General features: G+C 48.3%; 1 protein-coding gene across 1 annotated transcript; it reads right to left on the bottom strand.

The window, feature by feature from the left end:
• On the bottom strand, positions 1–22,593 carry LOC131897955 (rho guanine nucleotide exchange factor 18-like). The gene is made up of 3 exons (XM_059248984.1): positions 22,494–22,593; positions 16,493–16,621; positions 1–374 (listed from the first exon to the last, which is right to left on the bottom strand). Exons 1-3 carry the CDS (start codon positions 22,582–22,584, stop codon positions 1–3), a joined length of 594 nt encoding a protein of 197 aa, XP_059104967.1. The 5' UTR covers positions 22,585–22,593.
• Between the last annotated feature and the right edge of the window lie 4,972 nt (positions 22,594–27,565).

Here is a 27,565-nt window from a genome sequence, read left to right as displayed (position 1 = left end):
CTACATCTCCTCAGCAAAAGCCACACAGCTGAGTACCAGGCCGGACAGCAATATGTCCTGAGAACTGGCTGTGGCCTCCCGGAAGGTAGGCAGTGGTGGGGGGAATGGGGCTGACCTTCGACAGCTCTCTGAGCAACTCCGAGGCCTCTCCCAGCTGCGTCTCTGAGGCAGGATTGGATCTCCTGCATAGCTTGAGCAGAGGGGCTCTCTTCTGGCTTCTTCTCTGGGGGTCTCGGGATCCATAGCCACTTCGGACTGATGGTGGTCGGAAGGGGCCCCTAAGCCCAGATCCCGGAGGTACTCGCTGCCCTGAAGGGCTCCCATATCCAGGCTGAGGTCTTCTGTGCTCTCGCTGAGGTGCCTTGGAAAACCATCTTCCTGTAGGTTGGGAAAAGGGGCTGCTGGTCAAGAGGTAACAGAGGTGAGGTCTCCTGGACTCAAGTCCCCACTCCTCAGCACACAGATGGGCTTATCTTCCTCTTGTCCAATGGGAACTCATCTCTCCAGTGGTATGCTGTGGTGGTTTGAATTTTGGTTTTTAGCCTTGGTTTGGCACAGTATTTCCTTCCTGTGCTCCCTTCCTTCCTTTTGGAATGGTAATGTCTATTCTGTGCATGTTGGAAGTTGTGATCTGCTTTTTGGTATTGATTTTACAGGTGGTTTTGATTTTACAGGGGGTTACAGTCAAGAGATTGACTTGAGTCTTAGAAGAGACTTTGAACTTTAGACTTTTAAACAGTATTGAGACTGTGATAGACTATGGGGACTTTTGAAGTTGGACTAAATGCATTTTGAACTATGACTATCAACCTATGGGGAGTGGATCATGGTGGTTTGAACAAGAATGGCCCACAGGCTCGTATGCTTAGTCACCAGGCAGTGGCACTGTTGGAAAGGATTAGAAGGATGAGGAGGCGTGGACTTATTGGAGGAAGTGTGTCACTGGGGGTGGCCTTTGAGGTTTCAAATGAGCCCAGAGTCTCTCTCTGCCTATAACGCTTGCTGGCATGCTTGCCGCCATGATGAAAATGCACTAAGCCTCTGAAACTGTAAACAAGCCTCCAATTAAGTGTGTCTTTTATGAGTTGCCGTGGTCACGGTATCTCTTCACAGCAATAGGACAGTGGCTAAGACATATGCCTAGCCTGGGATTCAAGGTTTCATTTCCCCAAAAGGCTCTCATGCTGGATCTCCTTGCTCCTTAGCCAGAACCACGGTATTCATAGGCCACATTTCTCTCCTGTGTGTGTTTATGTGTGTTCCTGTCTGTGGAGGTACAGTGTACATATGTATGTGCATGTAAAGGTCAGAGGGTCAACCCTGGGTACCCTTCCTCCTGTCTTACTTTCATTTCCTGTTGTTGTAATGAAATTCCCTGTCTAAATCAACTTCAGGGAGAAAGGGTTTATTGGTTCGTAGTTCTAGGTTGTAGGGAATGGTGCCAGTCAGTTGAGCAAATCGCCAAAAGCCCCTCAGACATGCCCAGGCTAGCCCAGTGTAGACAATCCTTTAGGAAGACTCTGTTCCCACATGCTTCTACACTGTGTCAATTAGACAATCAAAAATAACCATTCACTTTGGTTTTTGAGACAAGGTCTGTCAGAGGCCTGAAACGCACCCATTTGCCCATGCTGGTTGGCCAGTGAGATTTGTCTGTCTCCTCCACTGGGATTATAGCTTGTGCTACTCCTCCAGGCTGTTCTGATTTTGTTTGTTGGTTGGTTGTTCCAGGACCTTGGCTGTCCTGGAACTCACTCTGTAGACCAGGCTGGTCTCGAACTCACAGAGATCCGTCTGCCTCTGCCTCCCGAGTGCTGGGATTAAGGGTGTGCACCACCGCCGCCCGGCCAGGCTGTTCTGTTAAACATGGGTTCCTGGTATTGAACTCAGGTCCTCACTTTTGGACAGCAAGCACTTTACAGTGAGTCCTCTCTCTAGCCCAGACAACGTTTTGTTTATTTGTCTTTCGGCTCTTGTGGGGAGTTGCCAAGGACAGGCTCATAGAGATCTCTGTTTATGATCTGCTTTCAATGTTTTTTGTTTGCTTTGTTTCTTAGGTAGGGCTTTGCCGGACTCCTCTGGTTAATGGGAAACTCATGGGCCTCAAACTTGTGAACCTCCTGCGGTAGTGGCACTTGTGCTGGGATGACAGTACCCCAACTGGCTCTACTTTCAATTACTTTATCATTATTTTCTACATTCATTTATTTGTTTGCTTGTTTATTGTGTGTGCTTCTACACCAGAGGACAGCTTGTAGGAGTCTGCTTCCTCCTTCTACCATTAGAGTCCTGGGAATGGAACTCAGGTCCCCAGCGGTTGGTGGCAAGCTTCCCTACCTGCTGAGCCATCTTGCTGAGCCTACTTTCAGCTCTTTTACACATATATCCAGAAGCAATATTGCTACCTCTTAAAGTAGTTCTCTGGTTAAGCTTTACGGAGGTGAGGGAGTGGGGATTGAGTCAAGGGACTAGGCAAGTGCATGCTTGCGTGTGTGTGTGTGTGTGTGTGTGTGTGTGTGTGTGTGTGTGTGTGTGTGTGTGCATGCACATGTTTGGGTGTCTTTGTCTATCACTCTTCACCTTATGTTTTGGTGGCTCGGAGTCTGTCACAGAACTAGAGCTCATGGTTTGGGCTAGGCTGGTTGGGCAGTGAACCCTATGATCGCTCTATCCACATCCCAAGTGCTGGAGTTTTAGACATACACCATCATGCCTGGCTTTTTATGTGGGTGCCAGGGACCTGAACTCATGTTTGTACAGCAAGTGCTTTAAAAACAGCCGTCTCCCCAGCCCACTCCTCTCACCTGTAAATACCACATCCGACTTTCAGTCAGTCTCTTTCTAAATGACCACAGGGTAGCCGACCTGAACCAGAGCGAGCTTGCCTTTGCTTTCCTGAGACCTTGGCGGCAGTCTCCTTTCCGATCCCACCCACCCTCTCCACTGCTCTATTCCTGTTCCTGAAGCCTGGACAGCCTCGTGTGGACTCCTGTCTCTTTCCCAACTGCTTCCCCACAAGGTTTCCTTGTGTCTCTGCTTTTCATCTTCCCACAAATATAAACACGTCAGGATGGGCTCTGGGCTGGTGCGGGGCTCCCGCCTTTTCCAGCGTCTGTCCTCTCTCACCCCAGGCAGAGGTGGGAGCCAGGCCAGAGCTTGGGAGGAGGGTTCTGGGAATCTAAAGCACAGCCTGTCCCAGCTTCTAGCCAGCAGGCACAGTAGAAGAAGGGAAAGCCCTACCCCTCCTTTGCCTGGAAGCTGGAACACTTATTCAGACTCGTTTCCCTGGGCGAGAAAAGATGGGGGCCTTCCCAGAGACCTAATTAAACACTGGGTTCCAGGCCTGACACCTTGCAAGAGGATCTAGGAAATCTCTGCTCCTACTCTCCAGACCCAGGGAGCCTTGGATTACGCACCCCTCACCTCGCCCCCCACAACACACTAGATTTCTGCTCAGTCCAAAGTAGAGGCAAAACATCCCCAGCTTCCCTTGGCTGCCACATGCAGGCTCACATTGTACACAGACACTTGGTTTTTGCAGTGCTGTGGGTGGGATCCAAGACCTTGAGCATGCTAGGCAAGTCCTCGATGAGGGAGCCAATTCCCCAGCCCCTCACGGGGAACTCTAGGCAGCACTTACTGCTCACACCACAGTCTACTCCTCACTAGGGAACTGGTAGGCAGTCCCTCTACCTCTGAGCCACACTTGGGTGCTTTTTAAAAGAAAGGTCTTACCGTGTGGCACAGACTAGCTTGAAACTTGAGATTTTCCTGTCTCTGTTTCCCAAATCATAGATAGGTTTTTTTAAAAAACGTGAATAGTTACTTATTCCACTAGCTTTTAGAAAGAGGTAGCTCACTCAAGCAAATTCAACTATACAGTGTCTCTGCTCCTATTTTGCCACGCAACCAACAAACAGCAACCAATGCTGAAGATTCTTTTTTTTTTTTTTTTGGTTTTTCGAGACAGGGTTTCTCTGTGTAGCTTTGCGCCTTTCCTGGGACTCACTTGGTAGCCCAGGCTGGCCTCGAACTCACAGAGATCCGCCTGGCTCTGCCTCCCGAGTGCTGGGATTAAAGGCGTGCGCCACCACCGCCCGGCTAATGCTGAAGATTCTTAACCTGCAAACTCAAGTCTGAAGTTTCCAAAAGAAGTTGAGTCCTGACATGCTAAAGCAAGTGGAAAATCCCACATGTGACAGGTCACAATCAAAATGCAGAGATTGGCACCAGAGAAATGGTTCAGCAGGTTAAAGCATTTGCTGCCTAGCCTGACAACCTGAGCTGGGTCCCTGAGAACCACAAGTGCTGTGGCATTGGAACAAAATTAAAAAAAAAAAATTGTTAAAAAAATGAAGACCGAAATAAAACAGAGGCTAGAGAGGTGGCTCAGCAGTTAAAAGCAAGCATTGCTGTTGCAGAGGACCTGAGTTCTGTGCCCACCACCCATACGCTGCTGGAACACAACTGCACATAAAGCACACACAGTGGCCTGGGACTCCAGCTCCAGGTTATCTGCTACCCTCTGTTGGCCTCTGTGGTTACTGCACTCATGTGCACAAACCTCCACACATATATGATTAATTTAAAAGTACCCACCCCCCCACACACAAATGCAGAGATACAAAGCAGCATATGAAATACCTTCAGGCCATGTGTATTAACTAAACATGAGATATCAGTGAATCCAAGGTTTAGATGGGGATCCATCCCCAAATTATTTCATTAGGTATACACAAATATGCCCAACCTGGAAAAGTCCATAATCAGGTCTGGGGAGACAATCCCAGTGGTAAAGTGTGCTCTCAGTAATCACGAGAACCTGAGTTTGATTTCCAACACCCACATAAATATAAAAAATCCTGTAACCTCGTCAACTGGGAAGGGCAGGGACAAGGATCTCTAGATAGCCATCAAGCCTCTCAAATCCACAAGCTTCAGGTTCAGTGGCAGATCCTGTCTCAAAAAATAAGATGGAGAACAATTGAGGAATATAGTCAACGTTGACCTCTGGTGTGGTGGTTTGAATAGGAATGGCCCCCATAGACTCATGTGTTTGAACGCTGGGCCTACAGAGAGTGGCATTGTTAGGAGGTGTGGCCTTGCTGGACTAGGACTAGGTGTGGCCTTGTTGCAGGAAGTGTGCCACTTGGGGGTGGGCTTTGAGGTCTTGTAAATGCTCTGGCTATTCCCAGTGTGGGACAGTTCACTTCTGCTGCCTTGAGAATTAAGATGGAGGGCTCTCAGCTCCTTCTCCAGCACCATGTCTGCCTGCACACTACCATGTCCCACCATGATGATAATGGACTGAACCTCTGAAACTGTAAGCCACCCCAATTAAATGTTTTCCTTTACAAGAGTTGCCGTGGTTATGGTGTCTCTTCACAGCAATTGAAACTAACTAAGAGAGAAGTTAGTACCAGGAGCTGTAGTGGCTGCTTTTGTGTGTCAATTTGACCCAAGCTAGAGTCATCAGAGAGAAGGGAGCTTCAGTTGAGGAAATGGCCTCCATGAGACCAGCTTTAAGGTATTTTCTCAATTAGTGATCAATGGGGAAGGGCCCACCCCATTGTGGGTAGTGACACCCCTGGGCTGGTGGTCTTGGGTTTTATAAGAAAACAGGCTTAGAAAGTCATGTGGAGCAGGCCAGTAAGCAGCATCCTTCCATGGCCTCCGCATCAGCTCTTTGCTCCAGGATTTTGCCCTGTTTGAGTTCCTGTCCTAGCTTCCTTCAATGATGAACAGTGATGTGGAAGTATAAGCCAAATAAAACCTTTTCTCCCCAAACTTGCTTTTTGGTCACGGTGTTTTGTTGTAGCAATTGAAACCTTATCTAAGACAAATTGGTACCAGCATAGTGAGGTATTGTGGAAGGACTTTGGAACTCTGGGCTAGAAAAGCCATTGAGTGTTAAGAGCTCTGTGGGAGCTTGGAAGATAATAACGTTCAGAGCCATGCAGAGGATGGAGGCCTGGTTTGTGAAGTTTCAGGGGGAAGTTTAAAGACTATCAGGGCCATTTGTTATTTTGAATTAAAATTCTGTGGTTCTGGTCAGCTGGGGCTGAGGAATCAGCTGTGATTAACAAGATACCAGAACTGCTAAAGCAAAACTTTACTTTGCTGGGTTACTCGATACTGGTTGGCTGGAGCTAAGAAATTAGTGGTGATTAAGAAGAGACCAGCATCACTGAGGTGGCATCTTCTGGGAAGTGTTTCCTGAGATCACAGAGAAGCTCTGTGCCAGAGGTGGCCAAGGTTGTATTTTGTGCTGGCGGCTGGATTTGTTAATGTGTAGGAGTCACCCAGGTGGTACTGGTTTTGAAGGCTGGAGGGATCACAGAGAGCAGCTGAGGCGTGGCACTGTGAGAGGCCAGGAGAGGCCATTGGTGAAGGTGCAGCCTCAGTGACAGTTGAGGGCCTAGGACTGCAGGGGTCATGCAGAGAAGTTGAGGCTTGGCACCATGAAGAGAGCCCGGGAGAGGCTATTGGTGAAAGTGCAGCCCTATTGCAGTAGAGACCCCAGTGCTTTGGAGATGCCAGTGCCACGGGACGACCACCAAGAACAGCAGCAGCAGTGGAGTGGGGCCAGCCAGAGTCTAGAAAATAAGCTGTGTTTGCTGCAGACGGCGGAGCCGGAAGAGCGACCCAAACTCTTTGGAGGAGTCCAGAAGATCGTGAGTGGATCCCAGACACTGGAGGGTTGGATTTGGTTTTGCTTTCATTCGATTGTGACTATGCCTGATTTTTTGATTTTTCCCTCTGGAAGTGAGAAATTATTTTACTGAAGCCCACAGCTGAGAGACTTTGAATTTGAAAAAACTTTGGATTTTAAAAGAGATTGGCTATGTTAAAGGTACTGAAATTTTAATGTGTTTGAATTTGTAAAGACAGTGGGACTTTTAAAGTTATTTATGTTTTTAATGTGAGATCTTGGGGATGAATAAGAAAGGAAGAGTTGTGGCTTAATTGTGATGGGTTTGTGTGTCAAGTTGACAATTTGTCACACAAACATCTGGCATCCACATGCATGGATGTGCATCCACACAGATGCATGCACATATATACAAATCTAAAAATCACATGTGTGGCTCATGTGAGACTCTGTCAACAAAACCACACACATACACAAAAATCATGCCTGGTGGTACACGCTTAAAATCTCAGCACCTGGAAGGTGGAATCAGGGAGAGTTAGGAGTTCAAGGTCCTCTTTGGTTAGTGAGTTTGAGGCCAGCCTGGGCTACATGAGATCCTGCCTTAGAGAAACAAGAAAACAGGGCACTTGCGTGGTAGCTCAGTATAAGGACCAGAGTTCAGATTCTCAGAACCTACCTAGAAGCAGGGTAGATGGGGCAGCCCCACTCTAGCACAAATTTCCTTCTCAGGTTTCTTAGGGAGCTGAAGACTAGATAGTTATATAGTTATAGTTTTCCTTGTTTACCAGACTCAGAAAAAAAAAATCACCAAAGAGGTGTAAAGTGTATAAGGTTGAGAGACATCAAAAGATAGTTTTGGATGATAAAGCAAGTTAGGGTAGAAAGTGAATTAGACACAAGACTTGGACTCACCAAGATAGAATAGATTGTGGAGTATTTCCTCTGAATTTGTCAAATGCAAATGGACTAGACATTGTTGATGTATTTATTGCCTGTATATATTCTATATAGTTGTTGTATTTATTGTATATAGTATTTCTTATACTAGTTATAACCTTCTTTTTTAATTTAAGACAAAGAAGGGGAAATGTGGTGATATTTTGTTTGTGATCTAACAAATAAAGTTTGCCTGAAGGTCAGAGTGTGGAGCTAAGCCACTAATTAGCCATAGAGGCCAGGCAGTGGTGGCACACACCTTTGAGCCCAGCACTTGGGATCTCATGCCTTTAATCCCAGCATTAGGGAGGTGGAGACAGGAAGTGATATGGCGGAGAGAAGACTATAAGGCAGGAGGAGACAGCAGCTCACTCTCTTTAAGGCTGAGGAGTTGGTGAAGTAAGAGGTGATAGCTGTGGCTTGCTCTTTTGTCTTTCCCATCTTTCAGTATTTACCCCTATATCTGACTCGGGGTTTTTATTATTAAGACAGTTAAGATTCCTGCTACATCCCACTATAATCTCAGTATGGGGGGAGGGCAGAAACAGGGACTCCCAGAGAAGATGGTAGCCAGGCTAGCAGAAATGGTGGGCCTTAGGTTCAGCGAGATGTCCCGCCTCAATGTATAAAGTTACAAGGGATTGAGGAAGACACCCATCATCAAACTTGGGCCTACAGACACCAACGCGCGCACGCGCGCGCGCGCGCGCGCGCACACACACACACACACACACAAACACCAACACACACACACACACCAACACCAACATACACACACACACACACACACACACACACACACACACACACATACCAGAACAAATAAAGAAAAGCAATCCCAACTAGTTTTGGATAGGTGCACTTAGCTTGTTCTGTTTTGGTGCTGAGGTTGAATCTAGAGTGTAGCCTGCTAGTATGGCTCTTCACTGATCTACAGCCCAGCACTCCTATTTTTTCTTTCTTTTAAGACAGGTTTGTGATGATTAGTTTTAAGAATCATCTGGGAAGAGAGCCTCATTGAGGAACTGGGCTGGCCTGTGGCATGTCTGGAGGATTGTCTTAAGTTACTTGATGTGGGAAGACCCAGCTTACTGGGGATGGCACTGTTCTCTAGGCAGAGTGGACACATTGAAATGAGGACAAACAAGAAAGCAAGTGTCCTGGTTATTATCACCAACTTGACCACACCTAGAGTCACCTTGGAAGAGGGAGCTTCGGCTGAGGGATTGCCCAGAGAAGAATGGCCTGCAGTCATGCCTGTGAGAGATTGTCTTGACTGACTGGTGTGAGAGGGCCCAGCCCACTGTGGGCAGCACCATCCCCGGGCACATGGGGCTGATCTGTATAAGAAAGCAATGAGCGTGAGCCAGTAAGCAGCAGTCTTCCATAGTCTCTGCTTCAGCCCCTGCCTGAGTTCCTGAGTTTACTTCCTTCGGTGATGAGAATTAACCTGGAAGCATAAGATAAAGTAAGCTCTCTCCTCCCAGAGTTGCTTTTGGTCATAGTGTTGCCACAGCAACAGAAACTGGACTGGAAGAGCAAGTGAGCGTGCATATTTTCATTCTCTCTGCCCTTGACTGTAGACATGATATGGTGAGCCGTTTGAAGTTCCTGCTTCAACTTCCCTGCCACGACAGACTATAACCTAGAATTATAAGATAAAATAATCTTCTTTCTGTCCTAAGTTGCTTTTGATAATGGTGTTTTATCACAGGAACAGAAATGAATCTAGAACAGATTTGTGCGGGTTGGCTTTGAACCTATGACCCTCAGTCAGACACCTGAGGAGCAGAGAGGACAGGTCTGTGCCACCAGGCTCAGCAAAGGGACACTCAGTTTGTCATAGAGCACATGTCCAGAAGGTCTGACACGCAGAGAGACTGCAGTCAGTGTTCACATCAGGGGACTGGCTATTTACTTACTGAGTTATGCATTTCTACCAGTGCTCTGTGGCACCTAGGGTCTCGAGCACCCTAGGCAAGTATCTATCACTACATCCCACTTCCTGCTTTTGTTAGTTTCACCTTGGACATGATCTTTTTGTTGTTTATCATTAAACATTTTAAAATTTACACTTTATTTGTGTGTGTGTGAAATGTGCATGTGAGGCCAGAGGAGAACATCAGGTGTCCTGTTCTAGCACTCTCCACCTTACTCTCTTGAAACAGGGTCTCTCATTGAACCTGGAGTTAGGTTGATCCCAACAAGCTCCAGCGATCCTCCTGTCTCACCTCACCAGTGATGGGGTTACATCTGACCATCCCTGGCTCCTTATGTAGGTGCTGGAGATTTGAACTCAGATCCTCCTGCTTGAGCATCAAGTGTTCTTAATGCTATCTCTCCAGCCCCAACCAAGGAGAAGGTCTTAAGGCTCTCAGACCCTCAGTGCTCCTATCTCTAAAATGGTCACACTATGGCCACCTTACATGACTATTATGGTGGTAAAAAAGGGGGCAGTTTTGGAAATGCAAAGACTAGCACATTGCAAGCCCTCAATCAATGCAAGAAAATATGGTTATTTTTTATATTTCAGGTTTTAATTTAATTAATTTTTGTTTTAAAAATATTTTATATGTATGGGTGTTTTGCCTCACGCAGGTGGAGGCCAGAAGAGGGCATACGATTCCCTGGAACTGGACTTGCAGAGGGTTGTTAATCACCCTGAGGGTGCTGGGAATTGAACTTGCATTTTGGAAAAGCAGCCGTAACCCCTGAGCCATCTCTTCAGCTCCTGTGTTTTATTTTTTGAGACAAGGTCTCACATATGTATCCTAGCATGGCCTTGAACTCTTGATCCTCTTACTTCAGCTTCCCAAGTGGGAATTAAGATGCTTGTACCACTATGCTCAGTTCTACTTCAGGTTTTAAAATCTGGTTGTCAGAAAGGAAAACCTTATTTACCAGTCAGTAGGAAACCCTGCCTCAGAAAAAAAAAAAAAAAAAAAAAAAAGGTGATGACTCCCATGATAGCTAAGGTTGTCTTCTGGTCCCCACATGCATGTATACCTGTGCGTGCACACACACACACACACACACACACACGCATACACACACACACACACACACACACACACACACACACACACACACACCCTGGATAAGGATGGATGCAGGAGAAAAGGAAGATGATTGGTTGGGGTAGGCAGAGCCTCATCCCACCCTCACAAGGCTGAGTGTTTATCTGTGCCCTTCATTTTTTTCTACCACCATGTCATCTATCCCTCTGCTCATGTCCCAGAGGACAGGGATGTGGAGAGGCCCTGAGGGATCAGAGTCTTACATTCTAGTTTCTTACAAACTAGTTTCTTCTGGTGTCTCTGACATGCGGGCCAGTTCTTGGGTCTCTGGGTTCCCCTTGTACAAATGAAGGGAGTGGACAGACAAACAACTGTGTTGTTTAGGCATCACAGACTGTGCTAGCTTCATTTCTTCGCCGTGATAAAACACCCAACCAAACATAACTGAGTAGGGAAAGGGTTTGTTTGCGCTCACGGCTCCAGGTCACAGTCCATCCCAGCCGCAGAGTCAACGACATCCCATCCACGGTTGAGAGCAGAGGGGAGTGAATGAATGCTTGCTTGCTTGCTTCCTGCTAGCACCATTTCTTCACTCTTATACAGACCCATGGGAACAGTGCCACCGATAGTGGACTGGGTCTTCCCACACCGTCCACTTTGTTTGTTCAGACAGGGTTTCATGTGTAGCCCTGGCTGTCCTAGAATTAGCTCTATAGTTAGTTCCAGGTTGGCCTGATCCACTTGTCTCTGTCTCCTGAGTGCTGGAAGTGTGTGTGTGTGTGTGTGTGTGTGTGTGTGTGTGTGTGTGTGTGTACGTGTGTTTGTGTGTGTGCGTGTGTGCGTGTGTGTGTGTGTGTGTGTGTGTGTGTGTGTGTGTTACGGGTGTGTGGGTACCCGTGGAAGCTAGAGGCGGGCATTAGATCAGATCCCCTGTAGCTGTAGTTACCGGCAACTGGGAGCACAGGATGTGAGGGAACTGCATTCAGCCATTTCTCCAGCCCCATCAGTTAACTCAACTGAGACAGTTCCTCCACAGACATGCCCACAGGCCAGCCCAGTACAGGCAGTCTATTGAGACTCTCTTCCCAGGTGATTTCTAGGTTGACAATTACAGCTAGCCCTCATTAGTTTACTAGACATTGTCACACGCCACTGTGATAGGTAGTATTAACTACCAACCTGACAACTTCAGAATCATCTGGGAGATGGGCCTCTCAACATGCCTGTAAGGGATTATCTTTCCTAAAAATTCTTTTTTTTATTGTTTAGGGATCTCATAAATGTAGACAATGTGTTTTGATCAAATCTACTCCCCAACCCCTTCCCTCCAATTCCTCCTCTGTCCTCACCATTACTCTGTTCTCCCAATTTAATGTGCTCGCTCCACCCAGTCAACCTACTCCTGTTGCCTGTATGTTCGTGGGTATGTGACTGTCTACCAGACCACGGGCTGCAGTGCGTGTGCCTGTATGTTCATGGGTATGTGACCACCTACCAGACCCATGGGCTGCATGCGTGCCTGTATGTTCATGGGTATGTGACCGTCTACCAGACCACGGGCTGCTGCAGTGCCTGTACGTTTGTGGGTATGTGACCGTCTACCAGACCACAGGCTGCTGCAGTGCCTGTATGTTTATGGGTATGTGACCATCTACCAGACCACAGGCTGTAGTGCGTGCCTGTACGTTCGTGGGTATGTGACCATCTACCAGACCACGGGCTGCTGCAGTGCCTGTACGTTCGTGGGTATGTGACAGTCTACCAGACCCATGGGCTGCAGTGCGTGCCTGTATGTTCGTGGGTATGTGACCATCTACCAGACCACAGGCTGTAGTGCGTGCCTGTATGTTCATGGGTATGTGACCGTCTACCAGACCACGGGCTGCAGTGCGTATTTGCTCTGCCTGTGACCTTGGGCTACCTGGCCTGATAGAGGTAGTGCTTCTTGTCTGCCTATGTGACCTCTTAAAAGGGCAGCGGGGGGAGGGGGGAGGAGCATGTTGTACTCTCTCAGGTTGTGGAAACTAAGTCAGGCAGTGTGTAGCAGCGTGTGTCAATCCCCATCTTTCCCAGACAAAGTGGAAGGACTCTGCAATTGGACCTACCTTATCCTGCATCCATGAGTCTGTATTCCCATAGCACTCATTAAAAAATGGATATATATCCTTACATACACCCTTTTGGTTCATGATTCAAGTGGTGTCCAACCTGGGGCACGAACCCACAGTCCTGAGATTAAAAGTCTCATGCTCTACCGACTGAGTTAGCCTCTAGGGTGCATCACAGAGGAAAACTGACTCTCCTTCTTCCAGCAACCATCAGTTGCTTCTAATAGCTTCTCAGCTACGTGTGGGACTTCGTGAGCCCTCCACAATCCATGCTGGGGTTTTGGCTAGCTTCATCTTATGTGGGTCTTGTGCCACTATGAGTTGATGTGTACAATGACCCTGTCATACAGGCACTATTCTGTTGTAGATATCCATTACTTCTGGTCCTTACAATCAATGTTTCTGCTTCCCCTTATGAGGTGTCCCTGAGCCTCAGAGGGAAGGGGTGAGATACTGATGGGTTGATTTAGTTGGGTTACTTGAGCTGGGAAGACCCATCTCAACTGTGGATGGGACTACTCCCAGGTGCTAGACTGTACAGGTGGAGAGAGGCTGAGCACTAGCTCTTATTGCTCCCCTTTCCTGAGTGTGGCTGCTTCAAGCTCCTGATACATTGACGGCCCTGCCATGATGGAATGTGCTCTTGAAATGTGGGCCAAATTAAACTCTCTCTTCAGCTGTGAGATGTCTTTCTGTATGCTGTGACTATGTGTTGCTCTGATTGGATGATAAATAAAACGCTGATTGGCCAGTAGCCAGGCAGGAAGTATAGGCAGAATAAGCAGACAAGGAGAATTCTGGGAAGAGGAAGGCTGAGTCAGGAGTCACCAGCCAGATACAGAGGAAACAAGATGACAAGGCAGAACTGAGAAAAGGTACCAAGCCATGTGGCTAAACATAGATAAGAATTATGGATTAATTTAAGTGTAAGAGCTAGTCAGTAATAAGCCTGAGCTAATGGCCCAGCAATTATAATTAATATAAGCCTCTGTGTGTTTACTTGGGGGACATGAATGGGAGAGATATGTCCTGACCGCTGGCTGGCTGGGACACTGGAAAACCTCCAACTACACTCCTCCTTAAGTGGTGTTTGTCAGACTATTTTATCACAGCAAGAGGAAATGAATCTAACACAAGCACCCAGGTGCCCGATGCTGGGGGAGTGCCAGCTATGGGTCCTATGCCTGAACTGCATCCTCTGGAATGACCCACATACATTGACAGCTGAGGTGGTAATACGCAGCCTTAGAGCCACTGTGGCTTGGATGTGGTTCATGTCCACAGGGATCATATATTAAAAACTTGGTCCCCAGGGTGGCACTATTGGTTGGTGGTTGAGCCTTTAAGAAGTGGGTCCTGTGCCAAACACTAGGGAGGCAGATCCAAGCAGATCTTTGTGAGTTAGAGACCAGTCTTGTCTATATAGTGAGTGCTAAGCCAGTCAAGGATACATAGTGAGATCCTGTCTCAAAAAAAAAAAAAAGAAAAAAAGAAAAAAAGAAAAAGAAAAAAAGTGGGAGGTCATTGAGACAACTGGGAATGTTCCTTAGGAAGGGACTATGGAACCCCAGGCTCTCTGGCTCCAATTGTGTGTGTGTGTGTGAGGGTGTAGGTACATGTGTGCACACATGTATGTGTGGAAGCCAGAGGACAGCCTGGGATGTAGCACCTCAGGAGCTTCCCTTTGTTAATTTTGAGGCCTCATCTCTCACTGGCCAGTAGCCTTGGCTGGCCAGGGAGATGTGGGGCCCACCTGTCTCCACCCTCCTAAAGTTCCATGTGTGAAGGTCAGTTCTCTCCTTCCACTTCACAGATTCTGGTGATTGACCATCAGGTCATCAGGCCATCAGGATGGGGGTAAGAGCCTTTTCCTGATGGGCTATACATTAATTAGTGTGTGTGTGTGTGTGTGTGTGTGTGTGTGTGTGTGAAGTTTATCATAGTACAGGTGTGGAGGTCAGAGGACAACTTGCAGGAGTCAGTTCTCCTTCTACCATGTGGGTCCTGGGGATCAAACTCAGGTCATCAGAGTTGGTAGAAAGCGCCTTTACCCACTGAGGCATCTCACTAGCTCACACCCTGCTCTATTTATTTACTCATCTAATGTGGGTTCTGGGAGTGAAACTCAGGCCCTCATGCTTGCAAGACAAGTACTTTGCTGATTGTGACGTACCGCAGCCGCTCTGACTTCCCATTTTGAGATGCAATCTTTCCTTCCCACACAGGACCTGGCATGATTGACGTTACAACTTGCTATCATCTAAATATGAGTATTCCCCTGCAGGGGTCTATGTGACAACAGCTTGATCATCAAGGTGGCACTATTTGGTGGTGGAACTTTTGGTAGCAGGGACTACCGGGAGGGTTTTAGGTCATTGCGGGGATGCTCTAAGAAGGGACATCTTAGAAACTGCCTCTCTGTTTCTCTTTCTGATTTTGGTTCATTCGTGACACTAATGGTTTGCTTTCACTTCTAGCAATGGGGCTGCTGGATCCTGGACTGATGCCTCTAGAGCCGTGAGCCAAAATAAATATTCTCTGTTTATAAGACTATCTGTCTCAGGTATCTCATCATAGCAATGGGAAGCTAAACCTACCCATGAGCCACAGGAACTCAGGGTTTTTTTTTTTTTTTTTTTTTTGGTTTTGGCTGGGACTTATTTAGTTTTTTTTTTCAATTTTTTTATTAGTTATTTGGAGATTTGTACAATAATCATATTTACCCTCCACCCTTCCCCAACTCCTTCCAGACCCACCTCCCTTCCCTACATCTAAGCTGGTGTCCTCTCACCAAGCAGTGTAGGGAGCAGAGAAAGCCTTGCGAGAGTCAGTGTGTGCTGTTGACAAAGGTGCCACCATGTCAAGGACCCCATAGCTTCAGCTTCAGAGGGATGGCAAGGTCTTCCTTGGGGGACCAAGTGGGAAGATTCACAGCATGTTCAGGAAATGGCCACCACAGCTTTCTCCCATGGATGTTTATGGCCTGAAGACTGCTCCCTACAGAGACTGCTCCTATTGAGATTAGCTAAATCTGCCTCTCAGATCAGCTGCATACCATAAACCCTGCCTCTTGGTCTATCTGTGTGTAGCAACCCTGCCCCTTGTCCAGCTGTCCAGAATAACCACCTCTCTGTCCATCCCTATATAATAAACATGCTGAGACTGGGGGATGGCTGTTGTAGTTTCTCCACCCAAGAGCCCATAACGCTCCATCCCAAATTTTCTGTTCCCTACACGAGCTGGTGAGTTCTGGGCAAGTGAGAGATGCTGTCTCAGACGACAACATAGATGCCATCCGGGTACTGATAGCTGAAGTTTTCCTCTACTTATATGCATACACAAGCACATGCACACACATGTACACATGCACAGAAGAAATATGCTTTAAAAAACCCGAGCACTCCCCTTTATAGTGTACCTTGACTCAGGTTGTTGTATTAATGGAAAAGGGACTGACAAACACCTTTAGAATCAATGGTCACAATTTGCCTGTCTGTCCCTGCAGAGCTGGAGTGGTATTGTATTCATGATGTTACTCCTTGGTCTCTTCACTCTTAGGATTACACTGCTATACACCTCACCCCTACCCTAGTGCTGTTTTTAAGTAGCGTACTGGGGCTTGTCATGGGGACCACTATCAAGACCCCAGCCCCAGCCAAGCCCAGGGATCTCTGTGAAGTAGTGTCCCACAGGTGCCTAGTAAAACACGGCACTAAACAAAGTGCACTTGCTGCCAGCCTGGCCATCACCACCTACCCATCTCAGCTGCCCGGTACCTGCCTGATCATCCTCCATGGTTGAGAAGAAATCTGAATTCTCAGGTCTCCAGGGTCCACGGCTATCCTTGGTGGCCAAGGCTGCATCTCCAGAGTCCAAGGGCTGGGCACATGGCTTGGGCTCAGAGCCTGTAGAGAAAGGGGAGATAACGAGGTCAGAGCTAAATCAGGAGGACAGAGGAAGATGGATTCTGTACCCGTCACTGCTTGCCCCGGACAACAATATGGTGGTTAATATTGCTTGTCAACTTGACAAGCTTCTAGGCATGCCTGTGAGAGATGATCTTGATTAGGCTGAGACAGGAAGACCTGCCCACACTGGGTGGCACCATTCAACAGGCTGTGGTCCTGGACTAATAAAAGTGAGAACATGATCACCAGCATTCACTGCTCTTTGCTTCCTGACTGGGGTTGCAATGTGACCAGCCACCTCACGCTCCTGCCAATATTCCTTCTCCACCATGACGGGCTGCACTCTGAAACTGTGAGCCAGAGTAAACTCTTCTTTCTTAAGGTGCCATGGTCAGGTGTGTTATCATGGCAACAAGACAAGTAACTGAGACAAATGAGGTGGTAGGAAAGCTGAGGTGGAAAAGATCTTTGCGTGGCCTTGGAGCCAGCGTACACCTCTTCCCTAACCTTTGCCCGTGGCAGACATTTCTAGTCAACCACAGATGCAGCTCTTTCCTGCTGAACTGTTTGTTCCTAGGAACCTGAGTGGATTCATGATGAAACTGACTCTGGCAAAAAAAAAGTCCTCACTGTATAGATGGTGTCGGGTTGAGCACTGATTCCAGTGCCATGGACTGAGCCCTCATCCTGCTGTCATGTTTCAAGCCATGATCTTTGTGTTATATACTGTGCCTCACCCTCCTGTCATAGGTGTCATAGACTGAGCCTCATCTTGGTGTCAGATGCTAGTCCCTCATTCTGCTGTCATGATCTTGGTGTCACAAATGTACCTCACCCTGACCCTGGTATCACAGAGGACAATAATTTCTTTTTCAGATGCTGTGGTGAAATGTCCTGACAAAGCAACTTAAGAAAGAAGGGTTCATGTCAGCTCACTGTTCAAGTGTCAGCAAGGCAGCCAGGCTAGAGGCAGAGAGCAGTGGATGCTTGTGCTCAGTTTATGTTCTGTATTTACACAGTACAGCCCCGAAGCCCAGGCAATGGTGTCACCTACTCTTAGGCTGGGTCTTCCTACATCAATTAATCCAACCAAGATCATCCCTCATAGGTGTGCCCAGATACCCATCTCCCAGGTGATTCCAGAGTCTGTCAGGTTGATAGTTAACACTACCCATCACACAAGTTAAGTCCCACCCTGGTGTCAAAGACTAAGCCACGATCTTGGCATCACATAGCATGCCTCATTCTGTTGTCAAGTTTAGCACTGACTCAAAATGTCATGGATTGAGACCCCATCCTGGGATCCCATACTAAGCCATTGTCTTGGTGTCACAAGAACAAACTCTATCCTGGTCTCATGACGGAGCCATGGTCTTGGTCATACAACATGCCTCATCCTGTTACCAGGTTAGGTACCAATCCCAGTATCATGGACTGAGCCCATTCAGGCGTCACCCATCCTGTGATCTTGCTGTCAGGGTGAGTGCTGACCTCAGCCTCACAGGCTAAGCTCTCATCCCAGTGGACTGATCACTGCCTTGATGTCTAAGCCAGTGATGAGCTCACTGTACAGTTTACATTCTTCTGTCCTCACAACATCTCTACGATACCTCACTTTATAGAGCAGGAAACAGAATAAGAGAGGCATATTGACGTCACCAGAGTCACACGAAACTGGCATAAGGTTGGGATAAGTGTAGGTATTTAGAGTTCAAATGAGGGTTCAGGCTGGGGCAGATGGCTCAGTCAGTACAGTGCTTGCCATGCAAGTGTGGGGACCTACATTTGGATGCCCAGCACACCCAGGTGCAGAGGCACATGCCTGTCACCCCAGCACGGGGGCAGTGGACACAGATTCTCCAAGCTCACTGGCCAGCCTAGCAGAAACACTGAGCTCTTGGTTCAGTGAGAGACCATGTGTCAAAAACTAAGGTAGAAAGATGGCGCAGAGGTTAAGAGCACTGGCTGATCATCTGGAAGACCTGGGTTCAATTCCCAGAACCTACATGACAGCTAAACAACTATCAGTAACTGCAGTCCCAGGAAATATAATGCCCTCTTCTGGCCTGTGTGGGAACTACACACACATGGTACACAGACAAACAATCAGGCAAACACTCCTACACATAAAAATAAATAAAATCCAAGAAAATAAAAAAGTGAAGTAGGAAGAGATTAAGGAAGATGTCTGACATCAACCTCTGGACTCCACACTCACACTCACATGATACATGACACCTCCACCACAGACACAGACACACACACACACACACACACACACACAGAGAGAGAGAGAGAGAGAGAGAGAGAGAGAGAGAGAGAGAGAGAGAGAGAGAATATGTCATAACTGGCCAGGCTAGTCTAGTCTGTGCTCTTGCTGTGAATGGATAGATAGGCAGATGAATGAAAGGAAGGATATGTGAAGACTGAATAGATAATAGATGGCTGGGTGGGTAGTTTGACTGGTTTACAAGTGGATGAATAGATGGCTGATGGATGGAAAGGTAAGTAGATACTTAAATGGATGGATGAACGGGTAGTTGATGGGTGAAAGAGGAGTAGGGTTGGATAGATGGGTACGTAAATGGTTAATGGATAGAAACACAAGTGGTTGCTTGGTTGTTGGTTGTGTAAATAGATAGATGAATGGATGGTTTATGGATCGTTGGCTGAATAGATGGAGAGACAATTAGAAGAGTGGATGGGAGGTTGGGTAGTGATGCTGACAGATTTTTAGCTGGCTAGACTGTAGGTTTGGCTGGCTAGTTAGATAGAAGATGCATAGTTACATGAGGGAACGGTTGAATGGCAGACAGTTAGGTGGCTACCTGAATGTTAGATAGTCAGATGGCTGGTTGTATGGACAAAAGAAAGAATGGATAGATGGATGTAAGGATGACTGGAGGGATGAGTTGAAGGAAGGATGGAGAGATGGACAGAAGGGCGGTTGGCTAGTGTACTGGCTAGACAGCAGGCTGGCTGGTTGGGGCATGGCTGCATAGGGAATGCTTGGACAGATGGATGGATAGTTGGTGGGTGGGTGGACTAGCAAGATGGAGAAATGATGGGGTAGTGCACAGATACACGTTCAGGAGATGACGATGTGCAGGGCTGGGAGGGCTAGAGACAGAAGTGGGTAGAACTGAGACAGAGGCCAGGCAGAAAGGGACACAGGGCAGACACAGAACACTGTATTTTCACTGACTGAAGAGTGAGTGAAAAAATTATGACCAGAAGGGTTACTGGAGCAGTTGACGGGAGAGGGTGGAGAGTCCCTCTGACCTGGGGGAGCACAGCAGGTCTCAGTCGTGTCTCAACTTTGCCTGGTTCTCCAGTCCAGCCTCATTGTTTTCCTTGGAGATTCCATGAGGGACCAGGACAGTCAGTTAAAGAGTTTTAAAGAGGTAAAGAAAAGCTCTCCTTGGTGCTGGGGTAAGAGCTGAGCATGAGGACCAGAATTCAAAACCCTAGCTTCTGTGTAAACAGCCACAGGGGGTCATGAATGCTTGTAATCAATTGCTTTGAGGGTAGGGGAGACAGGTGGACAGAGGTCCGTGCATGTATTCTCTCTCTCTCTGTCTCTCCCTGTCTCTCTCCCTCTGTGTCTGTCTGTCTGTCTGTCTGTCTGTCTCTCTCTCGCTCTCTCTCTCTCTCTCTCTCTCTCTCTCTCTCTCTCACACACACACACACACACACACACACACACAATGTCGAGTCTTTCCCCCCTGTACTTTAGGACTAAAGACCAGAGAAACAGGGTAAAGGGTCACCATGGCTGATAAAGCAGAGGAGACATGGCCTGAGTAGGGAAGGGACTCAGGCCCTGGTTTTTCTCTAATGAGCAGCCTCCCAGCCTAGGTTCAGGCCCAGGGCAGCATCCTCCTCCCCCACCAGCCCCTGTGGCCTCAGCCATAAAAGGGTGTAACAGTCACTGTCAGCGCTTACGGCTCACTCCCCCACCTGCCGGCCTACAAATCATAATCTCAACCTGCCTGGACCCAAAAACGGGGTGTACTGGACAGCCAGGATCCAAAACCAGGCCACAGGAGGGCACTTTAGTGATCCATGCCCTGTGAACTAATTCTCCCAGGTTGCCACTCTAAACGGATTTGGTGCCCTCCCCAGGCTCTGGGGCTGCCCACATGGGCAGCTCTGCTTAATGATCAGAACCCATCACAAGGGCAGCCCCAGAGCTGGTTTCACATTTCAGCTCCTCTGACACACGCCTGCTGTGTGAGCTTCAGCAAGTTGCTCAGCCTCTCTGAGCCTAACTTCAGTCATGCTCAAAAATGGGCGGTAACTTCCCTCTTGATGACTGTTCTTAGACTGCACCCCAGTTCCCAGGCCACCCCCTCTCTCCAGCCTCAGTCACAGACTCTGGGTCTCCTGGTGCCTCCACCTGCTTTCCAGCCCTAGCATGGTACCTGACACACGACTAACCTTCAAAGAGAGAGTGTGAATTGGATGAGCTGATGTAGCCTCATGTATCCCATTCCCTGCATCGTGAATACTCTGAACAAGGATCTGCCTCCTGAAGGTGGCCAGGATAGACAGAGGTCTGACCAGGGGAGCAGCTATGGATAGGTGGAGGCATGGAAGGCCAGACAACCAATGGTGCCGTGAGAGCATGACCATTTCCTATCACATGGATCCCCCACCTCTGTGACCCAGAAACCATTTGGTTATCTTCAAGGGTAGCTCAGTGGGTAGCTCTTGCCTGGCATGACCAAAGCTCTGGGCTCCACCCCTAACGTTACACAGCACCGGTGTAATCATGCATGCCTGTCATCTCAACACTGGGGAGGAAAAGGCAGAAGGATCAGGAATTTAAGGTCATTCTTGACTACATGGTGAATTTGAGGACAGCCTGGGTTGCATGGGATGCTGTCTCAAAGGATCAAAGGGAGGAGGGAGAAGGCAGGAAGGATGTCTTCATAAGGAGTGTGCATGCAAGTCACAGGTGATGTAATACAAGAACCTAATCCTTACATAGTTAAACCAAGGCCCAGGTTACCCTAAAATGAATGAGAACCTGTGTGTGTGTGTGTGTGTGTGTGTGTGTGTGTACCTGTGTGTGTGAACCTGTGTGTGAACCTGTGTGTGAGTGTGTAAGAGTGTGTGTACCTGTGTGTCTGAACCTGTGTGTGAGTGTGTAAGAGTGTGTGCGCGCATGTATGCATGCATGCGTGTGAGTGTGTGCATATGTGTGTGCGCATATGTGTGTGTTTGTGTGTGTGTGTGTGTGTGCATGCTTGAATAAGTATGCATGCCTGAGGGAGGTACATGCTTCAGAATCTAAAATCTCCTTTTCTCTCTTCTTTTTTGAGACATAATCTCTTGGAGTCCCTGCTGGCCTTGAACTCAACTATGTAGCTGAGGATGACTTTAAACCTTGATCCTCTGCTGGGATGACCGCCACGCATACTGGGTGGAGATGGAGCCCAGGGCTTCATACAAGCTAGGCAGGCACCCTTCTAACTGAGCTACGTCCCCATTCCCCTTAAATACCCCCATTTAAAATGGGTGCCTTGCTGATTCCGTTGTCCTATCAAGGGTCCAGGAACCAATGGCGCTAGGAACCCACATTAAGTTACCAAGCTCCCCAAAGGGAGTTCATCAGCCGGAGATGTGGTGGATTTTCCTGCTGTAAATTTCTCACAGAGCCTTGGGGAGACATTTCCTCTAAGAAAAGGAGCCTGAACGTTCATGATGGTCCTTGGTGCTCTGGGCAAATTTGGGGGTCATGGTCTCTGAGGCTGACTTGGACTAAGCCTGTACACCAACTAAGAAAAAACTCCCGTGAAGACTGAGGTAAACCAGTGGTTTAAGGGTTTCTGCCTGGGTAATGGTCCACTGCTTGCCTCCTTACCTCGCTTAAAGGCCCATCTCTTCAGCCACAGCTTGGAGAGAGCCGGCCAGGAGTGGTTGAGCGCAGAGTCAGCCATGGGTACCTCATGCATGCGAGTAGAGTGTCCAGCTCGGCCCCGAGGGAGCTGAAGCTTAGACTGGGAATCCCTGCCAGAACCAGGCTGCCAGCAAGAGGGGCGGAGACTGCCGCCAAGGCCTGCCAGAGACATCAGCTGATGGGAGCCTGGGCTGGAGGAGGAGAGCGGGCCTTTGGAGCGGTGGAAAGGGGCAGATCCTGGGGCGACAGGCAGATCCTGGGGCTACAGGCAAGGCAGGGCCCAGTGTCTCCCCGTGTCCTTCAGCCCAGACCCAGAGGGGCGCTTACCCTGACTGAACAAGACTGAACTGAGGGAAAATAAGCCCATCCTGCATCCTGAGACCTTGGCCATGTCTGTTTGTCTGTCTCTGTGTGTTTCTGTGTTCATGTACAACTTACTGTATGTTTGACAGGGCAATTATCTATTTACATAGACAATATGAATATTCTCTATTACACAGAGAATGTATACACACACATTTGGTTTTGTGATTGTGTGTTTAAATGTGAGTTTTGTGTATGGTATACGTGTGTACAAGTTTGTGTACTTGAATATGCACTCGAAGGTCAGAGGTCAACCTCAGCATCATTCCTGAAGAGCAATATTCATGCTATTTTTGAGACAGTCTCTTATTGGCCTGGAGCTCTCCTGTCACACACTGGCTGGCTAGTGTGTCCTAGTGGTCTGCCCGTCTCCGACTCCCCAGAGCTGGCGTTGTTAGTGCTGCACACGACGCTCAGCTTTCTCTGCATGGGTTCCGGGGCCCAAACGCAAGCTTCATACCTGCAAAGTCATCGCTCTAGCCCTTGTTAGTTTTAAAAATGTGTTAATTTTTTTGCAACAAAAGCCCAGTTTATTCCAATGAACTCACACATAAGAAGACCACACAGCTGGTTTAAGGAAGCCACTAACCTGGCACCCACCCTGTGCCACACTTAGTGATCCCAGGGAATTCCTGAGCTGTCACAACAGTGACTTCGAAGCTGTGGGGCTTTGCTTGGGATTTATGCTTTCACTATCAATTACATCTTCATGCACTTATTTACCACACAAAACACAAAAAACCATGACAGAGTTGAAACCAGAAGAAACAGTTTATGTCCTCTCTCGTGACTCACGCCCTTCCTCATCATCTAACGGTATCCTTTGTTCCATCAGTGTTATGCTGTATCCACACTTACAGCTGCTTATGAGGGAGAACATGGGTTTTTGTTGTTGTTTGTTTGTTTTCTGTTTTTCACTTAGACAAGATTTCGAGTAACCCAGACTGACCTGGAATTCACTGTGTAGTCAAGGATGACCTTGAACTCCTGACCTTCCTGAGACGACAGAGGTGCACCAGCATGCCTGGTATACACTGTGCTATGGACAGCACCTGGGGCCTCCTTCACACTAGGCAAGTCCCCTACCAACTCAGCCACATCCCCAGCCCTATTTTTGACTTTCTTGAGCCAAGATCTCAAGTATCCCAGGTTGGTTAAAATTGTTATATAGCTTGGGATGACCTTGAACTCCTGATCCTCCTGACTTCTGCCTCTGCCTCCTTACAGCTGGGAAGACAGGTGTGCACCACCATGAGTGGATGGAGTGTAAGTCTTGAGTCTCAGCTTGTGTAGGGAGACCCACATCTGACCATGATGGTGGAGCCACGTGTGGCTATACACCAGGGCTCTCAGCATTCAGGAGGGGAGGCAGGAACATCCAAAGTTCAAGGCTAACATGGACTGAACATTTTATTCAGCTGAGAAGAATGAAATCGGAACATGCATAGGACAGTGGGCGGAGAACTGAGGATCACTGTTGAAACACGGTGGACTCTGGAAGAGAAATGCTGCACGTTTTCTTTCACGTGTGCAGTCCAGAGTTAAATATACACATGTGCGTGTAGGACACGAAAATACAAAGAGAGGTTACACAGAGTTTGAGGCCAGCCTGGGCTACATGAAACTGTGAGAAAGAGAGAGGGAGGGAGGGAGGGAGGGAGAGAGAGGGAGAGGAATAGCATGGGGTGAGAATGAGTCTAAAGCAGTGGAGGAAACCAATAGAGTTATTTGCATATGTCTACATAGATCTGCATGTAAAATGATAGAAGCAGAAATGGGAACTATTTGGAGGGAGGGAGGGGTTGAGCAAGAGAAGAGAATGGATTGGAAGATAAAGTATGACATGTATGTTGGAAAATTTACAGTGAACTCCATTTCTTTGTATGATAACAAAAATAATAAATAGAAAAAATAAACACACACACACACACACACACACACACACACACACACACACACAAACAAACAAATAAACAGAATAGGTGGTTTTGAAAGCCTTTGCAACACCCATGTGCAGGTGCATGAAAGCTTGCTCTTGGCCATGCTGGTGCTGCCCCCTGGTGTTAGAGGCCCCACGTTCGCCTTCGTGCTGACAAACCCCTAACTCCGCCCACGTAGTTCAGGACACTCGGGAAACCACGTTAGGGCAAACTCTTCTCACACAGCCCCCAACCCCTCATAATATTTTGCTGAACAGTCTATGAAACTTGGGGAATACGGTACTGAAGCAAATCCCAGAACGGTTATGGGCATACGATTTTCTACTATCTATGTTCCTGTCCCTACCCTGAGCGGGACCAAAACGGAGACTGAACTCCTCCCTCACTCTCCAGCACCTGAATGGTCTCCAAGGTCTCTCCCTGGTCTTCTCGGGAGTCCTATGTGACCACCGTCTTCTCTCCCTGGGAAGGGAAGTAGAGGGAAGCGAGGGGACAGAAGGAAGAGGAAGGGAGGAGGGCTAGGGAAGGGAGGAAAGGAGGAAGGGAGGAGGGCTAGGGAAGGGAGGAAGGGAGGAAGGGAGGAGGACTAGGGAAGGGAGGAAGGGAGGAAGGGAGGAGGGCTAGGGAAGGGAGGAAGGGAGGAAGGGAGGAGGACTAGGGAAGGGAGGAAGGGAGGAAGGGAGGAGGACTAGGGAAGGGAGGAAGGGAGGAAGGGAGGAGGGCTAGGGAAGGGAGGAAGGGAGGAGGGCTAGGGAAGGGAGGAAGGGAGGAAGGGAGGAGGGCTAGGGAAGGGAGGAAGGGAGGAGGGTTAGGGAAGGGAGGAAGGGAGGAGGGCTAGGGAAGGGAGGAAGGGAGGAGGGCTAGGGAAGGGAGGAAGGGAGGAAGGGAGGAGGGTTAGGGAAGGGAAGAAGGGAGGAAGGGAGGAGGGTTAGGGAAGGGAGGAAGGGAGGAAGGGAGGAGGGCTAGGGAAGGGAGGAAGGGAGGAAGGGAGGAAGGCTAGGGAAGGGAGGAAGGGAGGAAGGGAGGAGGACTAGGGAAGGGAGGAAGGGAGGAAGGGAGGAGGGCTAGGGAAGGGAGGAAGGGAGGAAGGGAGGAGGGCCAGGGAAGGGAGGAAGGGAGGAGGGCTAGGGAAGGGAGGAAGGGAGGAAGGGAGGAGGGCCAGGGAAGGGAGGAAGGGAGGAAGGGAGGAGGGCTAGGGAAGGGAGGAAGGGAGGAAGGGAGGAGGGCTAGGGAAGGGAGGAAGGGAGGAAGGGAGGAGGGCTAGGGAAGGGAGGAAGGGAGGAAAGGAGGAGGATTAGGGAAGGGAAGAAGGGAGGAAGGCTAGGGACCTGAGAGGGAGAGGAGCAAGGAGAGACCGGCACCTTTGGGGACCCAAAGGCTCTCTGCAAATGACCAGACTGTGGTCCACGCATCCCATGTGTGATGGCATGTTTACAGCAGCAAACAGGTTGAAAGAAACTTTATAAGACAAATATGCACCATAAATGAGGGTACAACACAGGCTGGTGAGTCTGTTTACAGTTGCGTTTGTTATCTGAGTCAGTTGGAGTCAGTGACTTAACCTCCTGCCCCCTTTTTTCCCACTCTTTTGTTTTTTGTTTTTGTTGGTGGTGTTTTTTGTCCACCCCACCCCCGCCCTAGACAGGGGTTTCTCTATGTAGCCCTGGCTGTCCTGGAACTCACTCTGTAGACCAGGCTGGCCTCGAACTAAGAGATCCACCTGCCCCTGCCTCCAGAGTGCTGGGACAAAAGGTGTGTGCCATCTCTGCCCAGTGGACTTAATCCCTTCTAAAATGGCTAAATATTTCTGTAAACTATCCCTCCTTGTTCCTTCCCTGTGTGGTGCTCTCTGTGCAGTTCAATAAATACAGAGCAAAGCATTTTGTTAGGGACACACACAGACATGGGGACAGATTCACAAGGTAGCATTCGGTCAGGCACGGACTCAGACTCATACAATGAAAAGTCAGGTGATATAAGAAGAGAGAAGTGGAGAATTCAAATCTGATCTCTCAGTAAAATTACTCCAAAAGGGGAGTGTTAGTTTCTTACTTAATTCATTTCTTATTAATTTCTTAATTTGACACGAATGCATTATTGGTGACTCTTGAGGGCTGTTTCCAGTCCACTCTAATGTCCTCAGTGGCTGCCTGAAACCACACGATTTACCTACCCCAAACAAACTTTTCCTATACCTGTATACCCATCGGATAAAATTCAATTTATCAATTAGACATAGTCAGAGGTCGACAACTATCGTCAGCAATAAAATAGGACAGTTAATGGTGGTGCATGGCTGCAATCTCAGCACTTGGGAGACTGAGGCAGGAGGATCAGGAGGAGTGTGAGGCCAGCCTGGAAGCACGAAAAGACTGTTTCAAAAGGACAAAACAAGAGCTGGTGAGAGGGCTCTTGCCCTCAAGCCTGAGGACCGCTGGAACCCACACAGTGGAAGGAAAGAAGTGAATCCCAGAAGCTGTTCCTGACCTCCACATGTATGTGTTTTGTGTGTGTGTGTGTGTGTGTGTGTGTGTGTGTACGAATGTGTGCATGAGTGTGTGTGTGGGCACATGTGTGTTTTGTGTATGTGTGTGTGTGCTTGTGCGCACACATTGCTCTCCCAGAGGATCTGAGTGTGATGCCTAGCATCATCATCTGATAGCTTACAACCACCTGTAACTGCAGCTCCAGAGAATCCAACTTTCTCTTCTGCCTTCCAAGGGCACTTTGTAC

Source organism: Peromyscus eremicus, chromosome 23, assembly GCF_949786415.1.
Source record: "Peromyscus eremicus chromosome 23, PerEre_H2_v1, whole genome shotgun sequence".
Taxonomy (NCBI): Eukaryota; Metazoa; Chordata; class Mammalia; order Rodentia; family Cricetidae; genus Peromyscus; species Peromyscus eremicus.
This window is presented reverse-complemented; position numbering and strand designations above follow the sequence as displayed.

Coding starts and splice junctions, on each gene's coding strand:
- LOC131897955 (XM_059248984.1), bottom strand. CDS start 22,584: ATGCATGAGGTACCCATGGCTGACTCTGCGCTCAACCACTCCTGGCCG. Junction 16,622..22,493: donor GAGATGGGCCTTTAAGCGAG/GTAAGGAGGCAA, acceptor CTTTCTCTACAG/GCTCTGAGCCCAAGCCATGT. Junction 375..16,492: donor CATGGAGGATGATCAGGCAG/GTACCGGGCAGC, acceptor ACCTACAGGAAG/ATGGTTTTCCAAGGCACCTC.